At 36.8% G+C, this 19,105-nt stretch overlaps 2 protein-coding genes and 1 long non-coding RNA gene across 3 annotated transcripts in view; 2 read left to right on the top strand and 1 right to left on the bottom strand.

Annotated features, from left to right (window-relative positions):
- LOC148959503 (uncharacterized) overlaps window positions 1–19,105 on the top strand; it is a 228,097-nt gene that overhangs the window by 107,325 nt on the left and 101,667 nt on the right. The window lies entirely within an intron of this gene.
- Window positions 3,157–4,237, top strand: LOC135689589 (NF-kappa-B-repressing factor). The gene has a single exon (XM_065206876.2). It carries the CDS (start codon window positions 3,202–3,204, stop codon window positions 4,216–4,218), a length of 1,017 nt encoding a protein of 338 aa, XP_065062948.2. The 5' UTR covers window positions 3,157–3,201; the 3' UTR covers window positions 4,219–4,237.
- LOC135689583 (ceramide phosphoethanolamine synthase) lies at window positions 13,335–16,386 on the bottom strand. Its single transcript, XM_065206865.2, has 4 exons — window positions 15,298–16,386; window positions 14,685–14,807; window positions 14,150–14,230; window positions 13,335–13,841 (listed from the first exon to the last, which is right to left on the bottom strand). The coding sequence occupies exons 1-4, from the start codon at window positions 16,075–16,077 to the stop codon at window positions 13,818–13,820; spliced, it is 1,008 nt and encodes a 335-aa protein (XP_065062937.2). The 5' UTR covers window positions 16,078–16,386; the 3' UTR covers window positions 13,335–13,817.

Genomic DNA, 19,105 nt, shown 5'->3' with positions numbered 1-19,105 from the left:
ACTGGAAACGTTCTATGTATACTGCCATTATGTTAATTGAGCTAAATTTATGCTAAATAAATTGAAGAAAAGGGTCAAATCTGACAAATTCAGTTGTTTATAGAGTATAGGTTAGTTTATGTTTGTCGGACAATCCGAAAAATTTGGGGCCCCTTTAACGTTAGGGGTCCGGGGCGTAGTGCCCAATCTGCCCCGCGGTTAGTACGGCACTGGGTACAGGACAGTAGCGTGGTTTTAGATATTATCCTTTTTAGGGGGATGGGCGCAGAGGTGTTTAGTGCTGATTGCTTTCCTGATGACAGAAGGAATTCTTCTAGGGGTTTGGCGCCTGCATATTCAAAAGATCTCAAAACCATATTCCAAGCAGGGGTCAGTGGTGGCAGTAGAAGCTTTCCGACTGAATGGCTTGACCTTCCGACTGGGGGGCTAGGCAATCTGAGATAAAACGTAGTATCCCAGTTGCGAAAAGACGCACATACATTAAGATGATGACAGGACATAAATTCAACAACAAAATGTTTCTAAAGAGACAAAAGACTTATATTTAAAAAGCTCTTTGTAGATCTTTTTCTGTGAATTTTTTACATTATGAACGCTCTTAATTTTTAACGTGTCAAAGAGCCAAGAGGGTCATATCGAAATGAGATTTCAGAGCACCAAAAATGACGAATCTACCGAGTTAAGAAGTGATTTAGAACTCTTGGGGTGGGGGCTATTAGATCTCCAATGTTTTAATGTCTTTTAAATGCGAGTATAGGGGGCTGTTTCCATACTTGTTTTACTTCTTTATCTTTTAAAACTATGTCCTAGTAGTCCTAATGTTACTTATATTGATAGTCCCATTGCCGTTTGGTATGCCGAAAGAGAGAGTTGAGCTTCCCGATGTGGTGTGTAAATTACTTGGGAGTCTCCTGGCTGTACATTAATAATCAATGGGATTTTTGTAATTAGTTACTCTTTCTTTTTTGCAAAATTTTTACAAACGGTAGCAAAATATTGCTCCGAAAAAATTATGAACTCTCTTCATGTAATTTCCGGCGGTTTGCCTAAGCAGCTCCGACGGGAGGGGGCTGTAGCACCCTTGCCCCCCTCTGGCACTACATCTGGCAGGGGCGTAGCTAGCGGGGGTGTAGGAGGGTGTAGGAGGGTGTTACACCCCCTCGATTATTCATGAGCTATCGGTTAAGTTTTAGTTGGTACCAAATTCCCTGGTTTGTCAGTCGGTGAAATAGCAACTAAATTTCTCTTTATCTGTCTTTGTTGGTAAATTTTACTACTACTCATGACCTTCCACCACCTCTTACACCCTCCCTCCTTGTCTTGAAAGTCAAGCTACGTCACTGATTGCAAGGTGTTTTATTTAATCATAAAACATCACCCCTAAAAGTTTGCTATATGTAATATTTTAAAGCACAAAAGCGACTGCTTGAAAGAAGGCTAAAAAGAAAGAAGGTGAAGACCAATGAGGGACGATAGATGGATGCAATTTGGATTTTTTTAATTCAAGAGAGGGCACACTATAGTGAGTGGTACTTTATTAAATGTCGGCTACAAGTTCTAATCTTTGAAGCAACGAAAGCGTCTACTGAGAGAAGGCATGAAAAGAGGCCAATGAAGAAAGTTGTGAGAGCGGACAAGTATGCAAACTTCAATAAGGAATGGGCAAATTCAGGGGCAAAGTTAAATCAAAATAGTGGGGGATACAGGCTCCCAGATTTTACGGACAAAAATTGTATGACTTTTAAAAACATGATAATGCAACGTGACCAAACTGCTTTCAAGACCTGAGCCATTTGTTTAAGATTTTGCAGACAATTTTTTCCCTTTTTTATAACTTCGAAGCGAATGATTATAAATTTAGAATCTATAAAATGGCGGCACCCCGCACTGTCCTTTTTCGGTACACTCTTTTTTTATAAGAACAATTTTATAAGAACACGAACCCTAAAACTGGTCAAAAGTTAAGAACGAATTAAGAATAAGCTGAGGCTGAGCTTCTGCAAAATGCAATTTTGAACAACGTTTTTTCACATAATCGAGGATTTTTGCGATCTGTGAGTGCTTTTTCGATGAATATTCAAATTTGTCAGCAAATTTAGGCTGTCTCACTCACTTTGTTGGCAAATGAGGCCTGAGCACCTCCTTAGAGCGAAAAAGCTAGCAATAGCACTGCTTACACCTTCTCAATTTACGAACAAATTAAGAACAACCCAGCCTTAGATTTTTGAAAAAATTAAGAACAGTCAGCCTGAACTTAAATTTGCTGGTTCTTATAAAAAAAGAGTGTAATGGGGAATGTTCCCTGGGTGCCAGTGTTTCCATTATTTTTTCTCAGAAATATAGTTTGAAACTGCAGCCGTCTACAATACATTACATAATTGCATGCATGAAAATACTGCTCCAGTTTGTACCTTTTAATTAAAAAATCCTTAGTTGGGATTTGGTGGGATGCTATTTTATCAATTTGCCGTTCCGTTGTTTTTCTGCTATTTCAAAAGAATAAAAATTAGAGAAACTTAATTCTGAATTCTATAAAAAAGTAAGAAACTTTCAGTACTGAAAAATTACAGAAGTTTCTTATGATAAAAAGAGCCTTTGTTCCTTGTTTAGCTACTTTTCAGGTTGTTTATCATTTTTTGCGTTTTTCTTCGCATCCTGACTGCTCCTGACAATTAGATTAGATCACACGATTTACGATCTTTTTACAAGACTTTTTATTTTGGATCAGATTTCTCGATAAGCTGCTACTCATTGTGCAACTTGGACAGTTACCTATTTCTTCGATCAGATTCAAATTTTCAATTTTCTCCATGTCTTCTTAGGTAAATACATAGCTACCAAGCTTAGCTAAGGTCGTATTTGAGCGATTACTAAGCACAGTTACTAACAGAATGGTAGACTAGATTTCTTTCAACTTTTGCCTAAAAATATTATCTTGCTCTGCAGAAAAGTGGCCTCCCCGGTTTCGCCGGTCCTGCAAGTCAATAGAAGAAAACTATTATTGGAATGTTTTGTTGTCGCCGTTTTTGTTATTAGTCTGGTTAAAAAGAGAGTAGTCGATATAAACCTCTTTTTATAAAAGGAGGTTTTTCTGAGACATTTGAAAGGGCGTGGTCAATTTTTCTAAGGAGCTACGCCCATGCAACATCTAGATTTAACCACAGGGAAGCGATGTTATTAGTGGAGTGGAGTTTAATCAGCATGGCGGACGAAACCACATTCGTGTACAAATATCAGTGGGAGAATGAGTTTCAGTGGAAGGCAAGGCGAGTATTTATACAGACTCATGAAGCCAAATTTGAAGATCGAAGATTGGCATCACTCTCAAATCCTTGGGCAAATTGGAGATTCCATGGATGTACATATTGCCGGCCAGTTCAGGCAATGTTGAATGAACTTGACCAGGAGCTTCCAACTGAAGTCCAAGTAGCATTGGGCAAAATACCTTCCCACAAAGGATTAAGTCAGGTAAAGTTTCAAGATTCATCTGACTCTTGCCAGAAGTCCTGTAGTGTTTTATCTAAGAGTCCTTTTAAAGGCTTTACCATTTTCGAGCCCAGAAACCCTGCAATTTTTAACCCAATCAGCGTGTTGACAGAAAGTGCTCAAAAATCAAAAAAGACCATAGAATTTCACTACTTGGGCCTAAAAGAAGATAAAGATAAAACTCTTCTGCATGTAACAGCAGTTGCTATTGAAGGAGCTATTTTAGGAACTGGAATGGCGAGAAGCAAGAGAGATTCCAAGCAGAATTGTGCCTGCAAAGCACTTGAAAGATTGAGAACTTCAGTGCCTGTGAAACTGCCAGTAGATCACAATAGTATAGAAAATGTAGAAAAGGGAAAATTGGTCAAATCAGCTTTTCAGAATGCTAAAAAGATTGATGACACAAATATAGGGAATATCATGTTACGAAATATGGGTTGGACTGGTGATGGAGGACTTACCAAAACAGGAATAGCTCAACCTGTGTTTTTAGAAAGTTCAGATAGAAGAAAAGGGTTTGGACATGAATTATCTCTCAGTATCAGAAAAAGTGCAGTTGAAGAGACTCTTCTTAGGTTCATAAGTGAAAGTGCAGATTCTGATATTAAGTTTTCAAGTGACCTTTCCAAGGATGATAGAGCATTGATTCATAGATTGTGTCGACAATATGGCCTAAAACATAAATCGTTTGGTAAAGGAAATGAAAGGTACCTGATTGTCAGTAAGAAGTGAAAGTTCTTTTTATTCCCTCCCATAGAAACCACATTAAGCTTTCATCTGGCAGTTATTCTGAAGCATGCGGAGGTAAACAAGGAACGAAAGGTGAACTATCTGTTGACATCAACAAGGTTGTATTCAAGGTCATTCTTAAGACAAATTTTTCTCTGTTGTTTTGAAAGATATATTGAAAGGTTTTGTATTGGACTGAATACTGTACTTTGTAAATCTTACAATTATTTAAGAATAAACTAGAAATAAAGTTTTATCTATGTGAGAATTGTAATATTGATTTGCCTTTCCAAAGTTTCATTTTGTTGTCTTAAAAGACAAACTCCTGTTATCTAACTCATTTCCCCACCTTTAATAAACATTATCATCTAGAATGCAAAACCCTCAACAATGGTCACACCCATTTACTAAAATCGATCAAATTAAATGAGATTGTCAGGCACATTTATTATGATACATCAAATTCATACATGTACTTTTAAAATCACGGTACTCTTAGTCTCTTTTGTTAGTTGCCATGTGTTGTCGAGAAGGCAGAAGTTTGAAAAAATTGTTGTTTTGGGCCCTCTACACTCTTTGTTTTTTATCTGGGTGGTTGGTCATAAAGCTTTGTATTTGTTTATTATTTGAGGTTATATTTTCTGCATTCTTCTCCACAATAGAAATAAATTACACGACACTTGCTTCCATCCTTTCCCCAACAATTGTAGCCACCTACAGAGCTTCCGTCGCAATACACCTAATGGCTAATTTAGTTTTGGACTTTCACCACGTTTCGTTTTCCCGCCAAAATTAATCTCTTTTCAGTGATCGTAAATGAGGCTTCATTTCAGTAAAAGCAAAATGGTGGTGACACTGACATGATACGAGAAACATTCAATTCATGAGAAGAAATCAAATGAATTTCTGTTCATATAAAAAGAAAGTTTTAAGAAAAATGAGAAGCTCTGATTGTGGAGTAGTGCGCTGGTTCTTCCTGTCGATATGAGCCACACAACACAACAACACGATGGTGATTAATGTCTAAGAACATATGCAAAATATGAGCTAGTTGATAGAACCATGAACATTGATGGAGCATACATTTTACCACTCTTTGCATTGTGACAAATTTTCTTTGTTTTCCTCAGGCGGTCAGTTTATTATAAAAATTTTAAAATCCAGAGGCAAATTATGTAATTCTATATTTGACTTTCATAGCAGTAGAAACCAGACCTGTCAACCTTAAATTTTCAAAACCTGGAGATTTCAGATTTTTTTTGAGAAAAACGGAGATTTGGCCAAAAACAGGGAGATCCATGGATTTTGTTGAATTTGTAAACACCATACCTGTCAAAAAAGTCATGTTGGACAAACACTTATTGACAACAATCATCATGGGTAGCCTCTTCCTAATGGACTTAACGTTTTCGTTAATTTTTAAACGCCAACAAAAAACTTTGTCACGAAGAAAGTCATTTTAATCTTTTCTGTTAAAAGATCTGCAATGTAAGGTTTATAGTTATACATCTAGCATCTGCCTTTCTTGCTAACTCACATTATTTTCCCAAAGCTAGTTCTAAATTTAAAAATGTTAGAGAGCAGTTTGTATCATTCTATACATAGGTTGATTTTTGTGTTGTATTGTATAGTTTATTTAATATTAGTTTTTACAATAGTGAACACATTCTAATTGAGACTATCATAAATTAAGTAACCAAGGTTTAATTTAGAAGAATTATAGAAACTTATGCCCTGTTCTGATCACTCAACAGATACACCAAATTTAATTTCTTGTCACAGAAAGCACATCACAAAAAGAAATTTATTTTATACATTATCAATTCATTCTTAACTAAATTTTAAGATGAAAGATACCAAATGAAACACCCTTTTCCTATCTTTCTGCATTAAATTCATGTTCAAATACAGATTGGTTAAGTAGTGGGATTCTCTGTTTATCACCATGTTCAGATCACTGATAAATCTCAGGTTGTTAGAAACTGTGTTTGCTTGAGAAACATAAATCTATATTTTAGCACTTTCCTCAAGAACTTTCTTGCTATTCCTTGCCTTGTATCAAAGTATCCCTTGCCTTGCTGAAGATATTTGAGTTTTCACAGACGTCCTGAGTAAAGCCTTTGAAGTAGCTGGTATTTGGAAGATTGAGCTTTAGCTTTAGGAACATTTTTAGTAAATATCCAATTTGAACAAAGCTTTCCAATAATATTCATGAATAAACTTGGAAAATTGGTTGTTTCAAGGGTTCCATAAAATTGACAAATCTTCCTCAATTTTGGTATTTGCAAAAAAATTCCTGATAACCAATTTCTTTTGAAATTACTTATTAACATTCCTCAAATATGACATGAAGAGGCCAAACCTTCCTCCGGCTCCCAGCCGTGGAGCCATCAATTTTTCTGGACTCTGCTTCCTTCAAATCACAATCGCCTGTGAAATGGTTCCTATTGTTTTTCAGTAAAAAATACCTTCCATTGATTGTATTGTTGAAATTTAAGACATAGGCCCCGATTATGGTTTCTTATGATTTTGAAATTAAAGAACATATAAATTGTGGTTAAATGCCTACTTTAGAATTTAGAAATGACTAAAGGCAGTCAATCAAATCTTATCTTTTAGTCTTTGCTTCATTCACAACACAATTAATTAACTATAGTTAAAACATGTCATAGATATTTTCTGTTAAACAAAGGAAGTTACCAGAAGGATATAATCTATTCAATTTTGTTTCATTTCCCAATGAAAGATGAAATATTTTCCATTTTCCTTAAAAACAATGTTTATGAAAAGCAACTAGCAATTTTTTATTGCGCTTAAGCAATTTGAAAATTTTCGTTCTTAAAGGTACTTTTGGAAAAAGAAATATCATTAACTTTGCTTGCTAGAGGACAAGAGGACTTTAAAAATGTAGGCTAGATTCTTGTATTTGATAAAAAGCTTCAATATCAAGTCATGTATGTCAGTGAAATTTCTTGCCGCGAAATTTTTTATTAAATAAGATGCTCGTCTTTTGGTGGGTGTTAATTCAAAACAAAATAACAAGATTCAACTAAACCACCATTCAAACTTGGCAGAAATAAGGATAAACTTGTGAAAAATGCTAAGATTTGCTTTGGAAAGTTTTGGAAAGTTTTGTTGTGATTCACTATCTCTTCTCTTTCTAAGTCAATTCATGGTTTGCTGATTTGACAAGACTTGAGTTTCACATTGTAACTGCAAAGGAGCCTCAAGACATTGTATCTGTTGCGGAAAGTACACCTGAGGCACAAAGTACATTTGATTGAATGGCTGGTTGGGTATTTGATAAGGCTGCAGTTGGTACTGAAATTCGTCAATTGCATATCCTTGCTGTTGCATCAAAGTGTCATTAGGTCCAAAATAGTCGTAGTAGCCATCGGTGTACTGCTCATAATTTCCACTTTGCACGCAGGCTCCATCTGGCAGATAAGTCTCCATATAGTCGCTTGGTACCATATATGGATCGTAGCTATTGATAATCCCACCAGGTGCAAGCATTTGCTCATAAGCCGCACATTCTGACTCTTTCCTCATGTAGAGTGAGTACAAAGACTCCAGCTTTTGCTCGGCTTCTACAATAACTTGCTGTAAGGTGTAGTTGAGAATTGCGCAATCATGGTTCAACATCTTCATGCTATAACGCAGCCTTGAATTCTCCCTAAGCAATGAGTTGCGATGTTGCCGCAATAGACCAGTCTGTCGTTCAGGTTTGTCGCAAGGGTTTCTCTGACTTGTTCTCACTCTGTCTCTGTCATAGTAGTAACAGTTGTCATTATTGTTGCTGTCTAAGTCATTTCTTCTCCTTCCTGAATAACGTCTTCTCGGTTCAGTACAATTAAACATAATTTTTGTTCCCGAATTCTTTGTTTTCCCCGCACTGTCTCGCTGGCTCGCATTTTTCTCTTTGCTCAAACGACACCTCGAATCAGTAGTCGTAAAGTCTTTCGATTTCGTAAGCTTTGTGACACCTTTGGACAGCGGTTTTTCACTGTAGTTCATAGGTATCTTGTGTTCTGTTTTCCCATCTTTGCCCCAACTTGCTGATGATTTTGAATCGACTTCCTGTTTCATTGTACTCATGTCGGTCGCACTAACAGTCTGCTGTAGAATTTCAAGCTCTGACTTGCTTTTTTTAACAAGTTCTTCCATTTCATTCATTTTCTTATCGGCCTTCTCCAGCCTTCCTTTAAGAACATCAACTTCTTCTTCTGCTAATCCGGCCCTTTTTTGTATTTCTTTGCATTTTGAAGTTAACGTATTGACCCTTTTCAGCTCAGATGCAAGTTTCCGTTCCAATTCTTCGATAGTGCTTTCATAGTCCCTTGTGAGGTTCATTTTTTTCTCCCTCTCAACAGACAGGATCTCTTCGACTTCTTCCATTTGTTTTTTCAATTCTGCAATCTCAAATTCCTTCAATTCAAGCTGTTCATCATATTCTTTCGATATTTCCCGAAGGTTGTTTTCCAAAGTGTAAGCCCGTTCCTTCTCAATTGTTAGCCTTTTTTCGAGAGTTTTGTTGTTTTCCTCAGCATCTTGTAGAGATGTCGCAAAATTATCCAGCTTCTGCTGCATACTGTGCTTGATCAGTAGCATTTCCTTTTCTTGTTTGTTGAACTCGTGCTTGTATAGCTCTCTTTCATCCTCATTCAGCTTGTTTAAGCGCACATACTCTTTTTTGAATTCAATAAGTTTCATTTTCAGCTGCTCATTTTCCATGAAACATTCTTCGTTGTTTGACGTTTGACCGTCAAAATCTTCCCTTAAAGCATCATGCATTCTAGTTTCTAGTCTGATTGTTCTCTCGAGGTCTTTTATTTTGACATCCTGCACGTCGATATGCTCTAACTTTTCTGTCAAACACTTTTCCAGATTCTCCACTGTGTACTCAGCTCTCTCCCGCAGCCGCTTTTCTTCTTCTAAATTGTCAGAAATCATCCTTTTATCTGTCTGAAGAACTTTGCTGCAAGAAACCTGTAACTCCATTCCCTGATGTGCCTGGTAAAGCTCCTTTCTCAGCAACTTGCATTCCCTCTCAAGACGTTTTATTTTTTCATTAACAGCTTCTTCCGTATCTCTTTCGTTGGAAGCAAGCGAATCCGTGACATTTTCTTTCTTGTTACTGATGCCGTCGCCATCACCGTTTGCATCTTCCTTTGCAATTGCAAATGAGTTACTTTCTGCTAGAATCCTTAAATCAGCTGTCATGTATTTAAATTTATAACGCTCAATATGTGCCGAGCTGAATTCGTATCCTTGAAAAATAAATGTCATAGAAGTATCTTCTACATCGCTCTCTCTAGACAACTCTCCTTCTTTGACAAGTTGATAGGAAAAACACTTTTCGTCTTCTCCACTAATGCTTCCCCACAATGATATTTTGTCGTCTTCGGAAAACTGGTATCCTTGAAAGAAAATACAACAGTCAACATTTTGCCCCTGAAGAAATACATCGTTTAAAATTCCAAATTTAATTTCTGGCTGATCGCTTATTACCTCCATTATGATACTTCTGTAACTGCTGCAAAAATTAGCATATTCGAATGGCGATCTTTGTTACCCAAGTAAAAAGAACTCCCTGATCGAACAAATGAAAAGTGTTCTTTCTTTGAACCCAACGGCAGGTTGCGAAGTTCGACTGATGGAAGCTATACTGGCCCGAGTCAATCGTAATCTCAGGGACTTGTGTAGCAAGCGTTTCTTGCAAAGTAAAGGACTGGAATAGTTGCAATGTCTGGAATCCTTCTCTTTGTCTTTCATACAATTTCCATAAAGAGCTACTTTCACAAATTACTATAGGTATACAATTTCTGTAAAATTTGCAGAGGTTTGTTGTTTCAAACCAGCAAAAGGCAATCTAATTTGAGATTACACTTACAACATATAGACAATCACCAAGAACACATTTGGACATCATTCGAAGGAGGGGGAGGGGGGATTTTCTAGGCCACGAGACTTATGACACCTTTTATTAAAAATGAAAAGCAAGCTTCTCTCTACGATTAGTGGTAGAAATCTTGCATTCTGTGATTAGGCATCGATAAAAATTATTGGATAAGTGATTTTGTTGCAATTTTGCTTATTTCGGAGAAATTTGTCTTCTGGTTATTACGTGAATTGGCTTATTGTATCACCCTTTATCATAAATGGGAAAAATGAAGTTTCAAGATTCTTTATTCATCTCTCCTGGTTACTTCAAGTCAAATTCATCAGATATTGGATATTGGGCTTACCTGGGAGAAAGGCAAATCTTATATTCAGCCATTTCAATAATATCTACATTGCACCCATGCCATCACAAGATCACAAGGAAGATCTGGGATTGATCTTATCCGGCATTGAGTCTTGTAAGTACAGTGGAATCTCGATATAGCGAACTCTGAAGAGAACCAGAAGAGAAGAGAACCTTGTTTAGATCTTTTCGCAGTTCATTTCGTTTATTAGGCCTTTCCTTGATCTCCAACTACTGTGCACATTTAACTCCGAAAGGCCAAGCTGGGTTAAAATAAAACTACTGGTTGGTCATTGAAAATGAAAATCTTAATGTTCCTCTTCTATTTTAATTTGGGACCAAGAGATTGGCAAAGCTGTTATAACTTCACTTCTAGTTGGCGGAAATTGAGTTTCAGGCAATAGTGTTCATTACCAACGGTAAATTAAATGACAATTCTTGGGAGACAAGGTGTGTTTTTTAAGGAAGAAAATTCTTCTCACGGGGAAAAGAGCATGGTCTTAAAGGACGTGATCCCGGACTCTCTTTGGTCTTTCCCACTTATCCCGGGCTGGAGCCGCCACTGGCTGAAACCACTCTCTCCCTCTCTGAAATTGGTGATATATTGCCTTTCAGGCCTATAAATCAGAAAAACAAACAATTCTCACAGTACTTTTGGCCCTGATAACTTCAATATAAACCGCAAAATGGTAACTTATGCAACAAAATGAAAATAGACCGAACAAGGAAACGAAATGTTGAAGACATGAGTGAGAGCTTCATCAATACTTATATATCAACCCAAAGAAAGAGCAATCGGCTCAAACCCAGTGCAGCAAGACGGAAGTAGAGTTGCTGGAATTTTCGTTTCGCTCTTTGTCCATTGCGTAAATGATGTTAAGGAATGCGTATTCAGGTGACTAAGTGGTTTTATCTTTCTTTGAGTGGAGAATGAAACTAAGAATTGCAGGTTTACTTCAAGAATCGTCCAAGACAAAAGTGATGCTCTATTTACCGCCTATCAATGTTAAAGTGACAGATTCTATCACAACAAACAGGAATCTGTTGTACTTACAGATGAAGTAAAATGCCAATGTCACGCTAGTTGTAGGTGCTGCTATGAATGCCAAGGAATTATGAAAATAAATTTGATATTATTGGCAAGTTTGTGACTGGATAAGGTTTTGAGCCTGGATTGAACATTCAGCTTTCTCCAAACGCTTTAAAGGTTTGAAGTATTCTTGAACGAAAGGGGCCTTACTCTTCCAGATATGGTAAAATTTTACATTATTGGTAAAGGGTAATATAAGTCACGTGACCTGCAAAACACCTCTGTTTTGGTGGTTTAAATCAACAAGTCGTTAAAAGCTCCTCCGCAGAGGCAGTAAGCCCAAGAGACTAGGAAGAAAAGCCCCCCAGCCCCCAGATGCACCAGCAGATCCCCGTTTACCATTATGATTCTGACTACCCAACTCTATAGCTAACTGTAAATGCCCTTCATAACTTCTCTGGGCTCAGGTGATACCTGTCGTAACCACAGCTGCTTTGTAGTTGTGAAGTAAGATTTAAGTCAGGGGTCGGCAACCTTTATAAAACAACGGGCCAAATTTGATTTTTGAAATGTATATGAGGGCCGCAACTCAAAATACAGTGTGATTTTAATACATACCAATTCTACCTAACTGCTAATCTATTCAATAAAATTGTATTACCAGTAAATGTACTGTAACATGGAAGCTGTGCGTAAATACAAACATAGATGTAAAGTACATGTTCACTGGTCAGTATATTACAAGAAGCTAATACGCAAGTTGCATGTCCTTGGCCAGCTTCTCAAAATTTGGCAGAATTGTTGATGTTGGCAGCCGCAAGTTGCCTTCAAGGTGCTGATCAGTCATTTGAGATCGCAGTCAACTCTTTGGAAACTTGATTTTTGAGAAGAGACTTTCGCAAAGGTTAGTTCTTTCAAACATGCAACACATCTTGGCATGCTGCACCAGACCTGGATATAAACCATCATCCACCATGGAAATACTCCATATAAAACTGGATGATATGATATTTCTGTTTCAATTCTCTGGTACCCTGCAGCTCGATCAACTCCATTTGAAGATAGAAAGTGAACCAAGTTCCCTTGATTCAGCTTAGTTTTCCAAAGATGTTGCATAAGCAGGAACATGACAACATGTTCATACATGACATTCACAAATTGACCATGGCCTTGAAGCTTCCTGTTCAGCTTGTCGAGTGACTAGTAATGACTGCAGGGAATGCTAATCTAGACAAGAATCTAGGATCACTGAATCCGAGCCGACACTCGTGCATTGGGCCAAATTATTTACAGGTTAACAGGCACCTTCCGGGCCACATAAAAGTACCTTGTGGGCTGCATGTGGCCCGCGGGTTGCCGACCCCTGATTTAAGTTTTGATACGGAAATGATTTATATTTTTAGTTTGCCTGGTAAAAATAGACAGTAAGGAGCCCACCAGCACAACAGTTGAAGCAGAAAAGTTGGCTTTAGTATTGTGATTACTGCTGAAGTTTGATTCCCATCCAATCTGCATATCCACTCTTGGTTTTATTTTTACCATTTATTCTGGCTTTCTTATCAATCAAACTATAAACTTGAAATTTTTCAAAAGAAAAATTCATGGGATTTCAGCTGGTGTCATTATTGTTTAAAATTTTTCAGCTGCCCCAAATTAGCCATTCAAATTGCCAGCTGCCCCCAAATAAGCCATTCAAATTGCCAGTCACAAACCAGGGAAAGAGTAGAGTGCATATTATATCATCTTAAAACTCACCATACAATGAATTTGACTACCTTTCTATCTGGCTTGAATAATATAATATCATTAAATTCAAGAGCTCAACCAAAAATAACTTTTAAATCATCCACAGAGGTCATTCTGCTCATGCAAAGAGTTTCCGGTAAACTGAAATAATTTTAAATAAATGACAGAGAAAATTACTCTTCAGTGAAAACCAGAATTTGTGTACATGCACTGTTGTTTCAAAATCCCTTTATATTTGCTCTTGAAACAACCAAAATTAGAGAAAACAACAAACCAACTATCTTTCAATAAAATATGTTACAACTATACAATCAATTAAATTAAATATGTTAATTGCAATGCATTCTAAAAAATGCCAGGCAAATTTTTACCAATATTTTATGATTATTGAATTTTTATGAAATGTTTAAAATAAGAATGAAAACACACACTGACTTATGATTACGGTGAGTAATAAAATCATTAATTAAATGTTGATTACAAAAACCGTAACTGACAGCTAAATAAAAAAAATTAGCACAATTCATTAGATTCAAGACTGAAGTTACTATTTTTTGCATAACCAAGCTGAACACAAGTTCATATACCAAGCCAACTGCGAACCTGGAAAGAAAAATAAATACAAACTTTGAAGAATTTCAAACTGTAATGTATCATTATAAAAATTACTTAAATTGTTGATAAAATACTTTATGTAAAAATACAAATTCAAATCTACATACTGAAACAATTCTACCAAAAATAAAAAATGGAACATGAATTCCTCTAAGGAAAAATTATGCTGAAACTTAATTGATAATTACTAAAAAGCAATGTGTAGTCTCCTCAAAATTTGGTTCTAAACAGGAAAATACTCTACCCAAATAACATTTAATATTGTACAATTCTTTTTGGATTTCAGAAAAACGAACCTGAATGACATGTAACTGTACGATCAAACAATGTACAGCCAATATTGCTGGTCCTAATATCACCCAAAAACGCATCCAACTCTAAAAATAAAGATCATTAATTTTAAAGAAGAATTAAATAGAAACTGGTTCACAGTATTTGATACATTTTACTAGTATGATGCATATATGGTAAGGCCAGTGGGAAAAAAATCCATTCTAACTTATTGAAAAAGAAAACGTTCAAGATACTTTATGATCAATACAACATTCTAAAGGTTTTGATAAACAAAGATAGGGATAAAAGCTACTTTCAGCATCAAACACCAAACATATATATATATAGTTTTGCATGAAATCAGATATTGGTTTTTTAAATTTTTAAAGCCAAAAACCAAAATCTAAACAAAAAAATCAATTGAAAATCTCAGAAGTTCAAACGAGTCAGAAAAGATAGATTGCTAATGGAGAGGATTATTCAAGAATTTTGCAAATATTTTCTAAATGTTTCCAAAATTAATCTAAATGGAAAAAAATGAATCAGAGCAAGACAAACCCAAAGCTTATTGAAAAATGTTGCGACCATTGAATAATGCAAAAATGCATCTGCACTGAAGATCTTCCAAGACCAAAGCATTAGCCATGTACTGTGGTAGTGCAAAATCTTGGCTTGTAGTGCCTGAAATCAAAGAGAATAAGTTCATGAATGAAGTACCCAATTTAGAATAATAATATACTGCTAATATTATCATTATTATTGTAATGTTGTCAAAGGTGCAGAGAGGACTTGGAAATACACAGGGCTTTTCATTTTTAAATACAGTCAGAGCCCACAAAAAGCCTTGGACCTTCGCAACATCAGACTTGCAAAGATAAATCAAATCACAAACAGAGTTAACTTGTGCAATAGATTTTCGCTTGAACACTTGTGCAATGTTATCTGTTTAGAAAGTTATGAATGTTAAATAATTGCACAAATATACACCAATAAAAGTCTTTTAGAGAGGGGTTGGGCAGGGTGATTTGTAAGAGCTGCTACTGTGTGACCTGTTTGTGTATTGCCTCTTGACCTGTTTACAGAGACTGACTAGAATAAATAAGAATTGTTTACATATCTTCATCAAAAATAAAAGAAATAGCATATTATCACTTCAGACAAAAATACATACGGGAGAAACGCCAGCAACTGGTCTGTCTAGCAATTCATTGTATGCTTGAAGAAAGTGGTCCCACAGAGCACTTCGAAGGAAAACCTGAATGGCATACAAAGTTATAGTAACATTGATGGCTTTCCTAGAAAAACGCTTTCTCTTGGAATGGGATGCTTCGTCCTCGTCTGCTGATCCATCCGACAAGAGCTTCACGGCGCTCTCTTCATCTTTCAGCTTCATATCTTTAATGGTGCCTTTCGTTTTAACAGGAGGAAATTTGTTGTAGTAAACATAAACACCTGCGGCAAAAAACAGTGAGCCAAGTGTATCTGCTCCAGAATCTAGATACCATCCTAGAGTCCCATGTCCTGACATGAATTTAGTGCTATGCGACTGTGACCTATAAACTACACCATCTAATATATCTAAGCAGCTACGCATTTCGAATATTATTGCCCCCAAACGACGCCATGAAAGGTCTGCATCTGCCATAAATCGGCCTGCTATCATCGCAAATACAAAATGTATCAACGTAATTAGGTTCGGAGTTACCCCAGGAATCTCAGAAATTTTAAAGGCAGTTTCCACCCAGTTGCAGAACGGTAGATACAAATAATGAGCGAAATGGTCTTGCATTCGCAGTTTGATCGTTGCCACGGGCCGTCCTGATTTCGTAACGTTATTCGATACTCCCTTTTCTGATAATTCGCTGAAAAAACTCAGGTCACACCATATAAAAAATGTACACATCCCAAAAATGAAGTAAAACCCCAAATTTGTTTCTCTGCTAAATGCCATTTTCACAGTTGTGCGGAGCAATCCTACTATCCAGGAAATCGTGTGAGCAAAGTTGTGATGATGTTACAGTGGAACGATAGGTTTCAAGGTCCATCCGAGGCCCTGCCAAGGCCTTTCGACTACCGGTTTTGCCTTGCGATGCTTCTGCAACGGTGGCAAATATGTAAAATCACATCTGGTTCTAGACAAGGACTCGAAAGGACTATCAATTTGTTGGCCTAAATCCAAAGAAGTAGACTTTCTACTCGTTCTACTCGGGCCGGGCGGGTGTAATTCTCGCCCATTTGTCTAGTGTACACATCCTGCTGCGCCTGCGCTAGCAACTTGTTCGACGAACAATGGCTGCTGCAGCGTAGGAGCAACGATTGGTGAGAAAATTTGGATCTCTAGGGGTCTACAGGATATAATATAACTTCCCTCCCGGTAATTTCCATCTCCAAATTTTTTAAGCGTCTTTGATGCAGTAAATGTAATATGTATGCTCCTGACGTATAGAGAAGAAGTTTACAATTCTTTCAGATAAAAACAGTCTATAAGAAACCAATCCTCCAGATGACAGCAGTCAAGAAGCCGTCATACTTGCCAGCCTCAACCTTGACAAACTGCTCAAATAATACTTTCTTTAAAAATGGATGAAAGTTTTACTTTAAGAAAATTAGGCTCCAGCTCCTGGCCCCAGTGACATACTATATTATTAGTAAGAAGAAGAGCACGTTACGATTGATTTTCTTTATGTTATAACGTGTTCGCAAGAAGCGAAGGCTTAGGAAATGACATTCTCTCTGGAATGGTCAGTGGCAAGCGAAGGAGAGAAAGACCACGGCGAAAACTTGAAAATGATGTTGAAGAGGTCTTGGGAATGTCAATGTCTGGTCTTCTACGAAGCGCAAGAAACAGAGACACCTGGCGTACGACCATTGGGCGTGCCACGGTGGGTCAGCACTGACCCATCTGTTCCTGATGATAACGTGTGATAGTGCTTGTTTGAACACATTTTGCTTTCTTGCTTGTTTCATAGGTTATCCATAATTTTTTCATCTTGCATTGTTTATAATTTCTTTGGCTATCTAACTACACACCTTTAGGCCTGGTTCAGACGGCATATTATTCATGTGCCGTATTAAATAGACTCAATTTAATACATGATTAATACGGCGTCTGAATCAATTTGGTACAACACTTTTCTCCCTAGGGTTTGGTTATCAACTTTTAGTTTCTACAATTAGTCTTTCACGTTATAACTATTTGTATTCACAATTGTTATGTAAATACGAATACATATATTAGAATATCAATTAATTAATTTTCGTTACTTTATGAAGTGGGGTGTGTCACTTTTCAAGCAGGTCAGCTATGAACAAGTACAAAAATGTTCAGAAATGGTGCCAAGCCTGTTTAGGCTGAACTGTGCTTTGTGCTTTTGAAAGACCCTGTGAAAAAAACTGAGTTTTGGATTAAGAGAGATTTCGAATTCTACATGGATTTGTTATTGTATGTTTCTATGTATTTGGTTTTTGAAATCTGGTTTTGTGCGAAAGTTATCACTAAGTTTTGAACTCTTAGAAGTTTGAAAAGCACATTGAAACGGCTTAGCAGAGAGTCTGTCTTAAATTTCGCGATGCTCCGAAATTCCTAGTCTCTGTTTTCTGAATTTGTGGCTATACCTGCGTTGCGTAGTTGGTTAAATTGTCTAAGACTAATTGAGGTAAAATTACTTCAGCTTTAATATATATTCTGGTATCCTCCAAAATTTGTTTGTTTGAATGTTTTTTGAAAGAAGTTTTCGAAATTGCAAACCTATCCGTCCATAGGTCTTGAATAAGATTCATGTGGAAATCAGGGTGTGATTGCACAGTGATGTGCCTAGACAATTTAGCTTGGTGGGGGGGGGGGGGGGGCGTTCAGAAAAAAGTGACCAACTACACTTTTTTGACCAACTATTTCTACTTAAAAAATATATTAAAAAGTAAATGTATTATCGTATACACACTTAATGATAACAAAGTTAGAGCAAATAAAAGCGTGAAAGTAGAAAAGGAAATTAAGTTTGCAGAAACAAATTGTTGTAGATTTCGCGTTTTGGGGGAATCCATAAGCATGTTTTTGAGGAAAACCTATTTTAGGTTAATCCGCAAAAATAGACTAAAGTTTCTTTGAGCTCCTCATAACAATAATTCAAGTTTTCCTTAAACCTATAAGAATTTTAAAAGGCTTGCGTGGCAAATATGCCTAGGGGAACGTATGCTAAATCTTTAAATCCTTGAAGTTTCTCTAATTCAAAATACTTCTAACTCAAATATAATTTATTGGATAACATCCAGACCTATCATCAGTAAAACGAATTATTAACCAGCGAAAAATAATTTCTGTGTAATGAAGCGATGTATGTATTATTGTAGTGTGTTCTGTAAGGGTCAAAGAAGGGCCGCCACCATGGATGACGACAAGAAATATTTTAGGAAGATATGGATCCTAAAATGACAAGAAACTGTATCTAAAATGATTTTGGCTGGAGGAAAATCTGAGGCAATATTTTCAAGCTTTCTTTTATCAACTTGTCCCATAGTTTCATCTATTGTAATGTTGACATACGTTGGCAATGTTTTTGGAAAATTTTCAGTTGACAAATAGATCTTGCGAGCCAAGTTTAGGCAAAAGAAAAACAAAACTTCATCACTTTATGCTGGCACCAAGCTATTCTTAATCTTTTTTATCTATTTCCTAAGCCAATTTGCAATTCATGGTGCAACTGCAGGCCCGTAGACAGCTAAACTGGAACAGGGGGGGGGGGGGCATGGATAGAAGTATAGCTTTTTCTATACCTGCCTTACGTAATACTGTCAGATCGAGCTGCGTTTATAATATCTTCAAACCAGGGGCGGACTGGCCGGTCGGGCTACCGGGCGATCGCCCGGTGGGCCCTCCCACAATCATTGCCCTCCCACATATCTTCATTTTACCTCGAACTGGCTTTGTATTGTATGGTAGGGGCCCCCTTCTCTTGCCATTACACCTAGACTCTCTCGAT

This window comes from Rhopilema esculentum, chromosome 10, assembly GCF_057945365.1.
Source record: "Rhopilema esculentum isolate cy_ngs chromosome 10, ASM5794536v1, whole genome shotgun sequence".
Taxonomy (NCBI): domain Eukaryota; kingdom Metazoa; phylum Cnidaria; class Scyphozoa; order Rhizostomeae; family Rhizostomatidae; genus Rhopilema; species Rhopilema esculentum.
The sequence above is the reverse complement of the archived record's forward strand: the minus strand, read 5'-3'. Positions and strand labels throughout refer to the sequence as shown.

What these genes read in the sequence shown, in the direction of transcription:
- LOC135689589 (XM_065206876.2), top strand. Translation starts at nt 3,202, where the DNA reads ATGGCGGACGAAACCACATTCGTGTACAAATATCAGTGGGAGAATGAG.
- LOC135689583 (XM_065206865.2), bottom strand. Translation starts at nt 16,077, where the DNA reads ATGGCATTTAGCAGAGAAACAAATTTGGGGTTTTACTTCATTTTTGGG. An exon ending in CATTTTTCAATAAGCTTTGG is followed by an intron (nt 14,231 to 14,684) that starts GTTTGTCTTGCT and finishes CTTTATTTTTAG; the next exon opens with AGTTGGATGCGTTTTTGGGT. An exon ending in TACAGTTACATGTCATTCAG is followed by an intron (nt 13,842 to 14,149) that starts GTTCGTTTTTCT and finishes TTTTCTTTCCAG; the next exon opens with GTTCGCAGTTGGCTTGGTAT.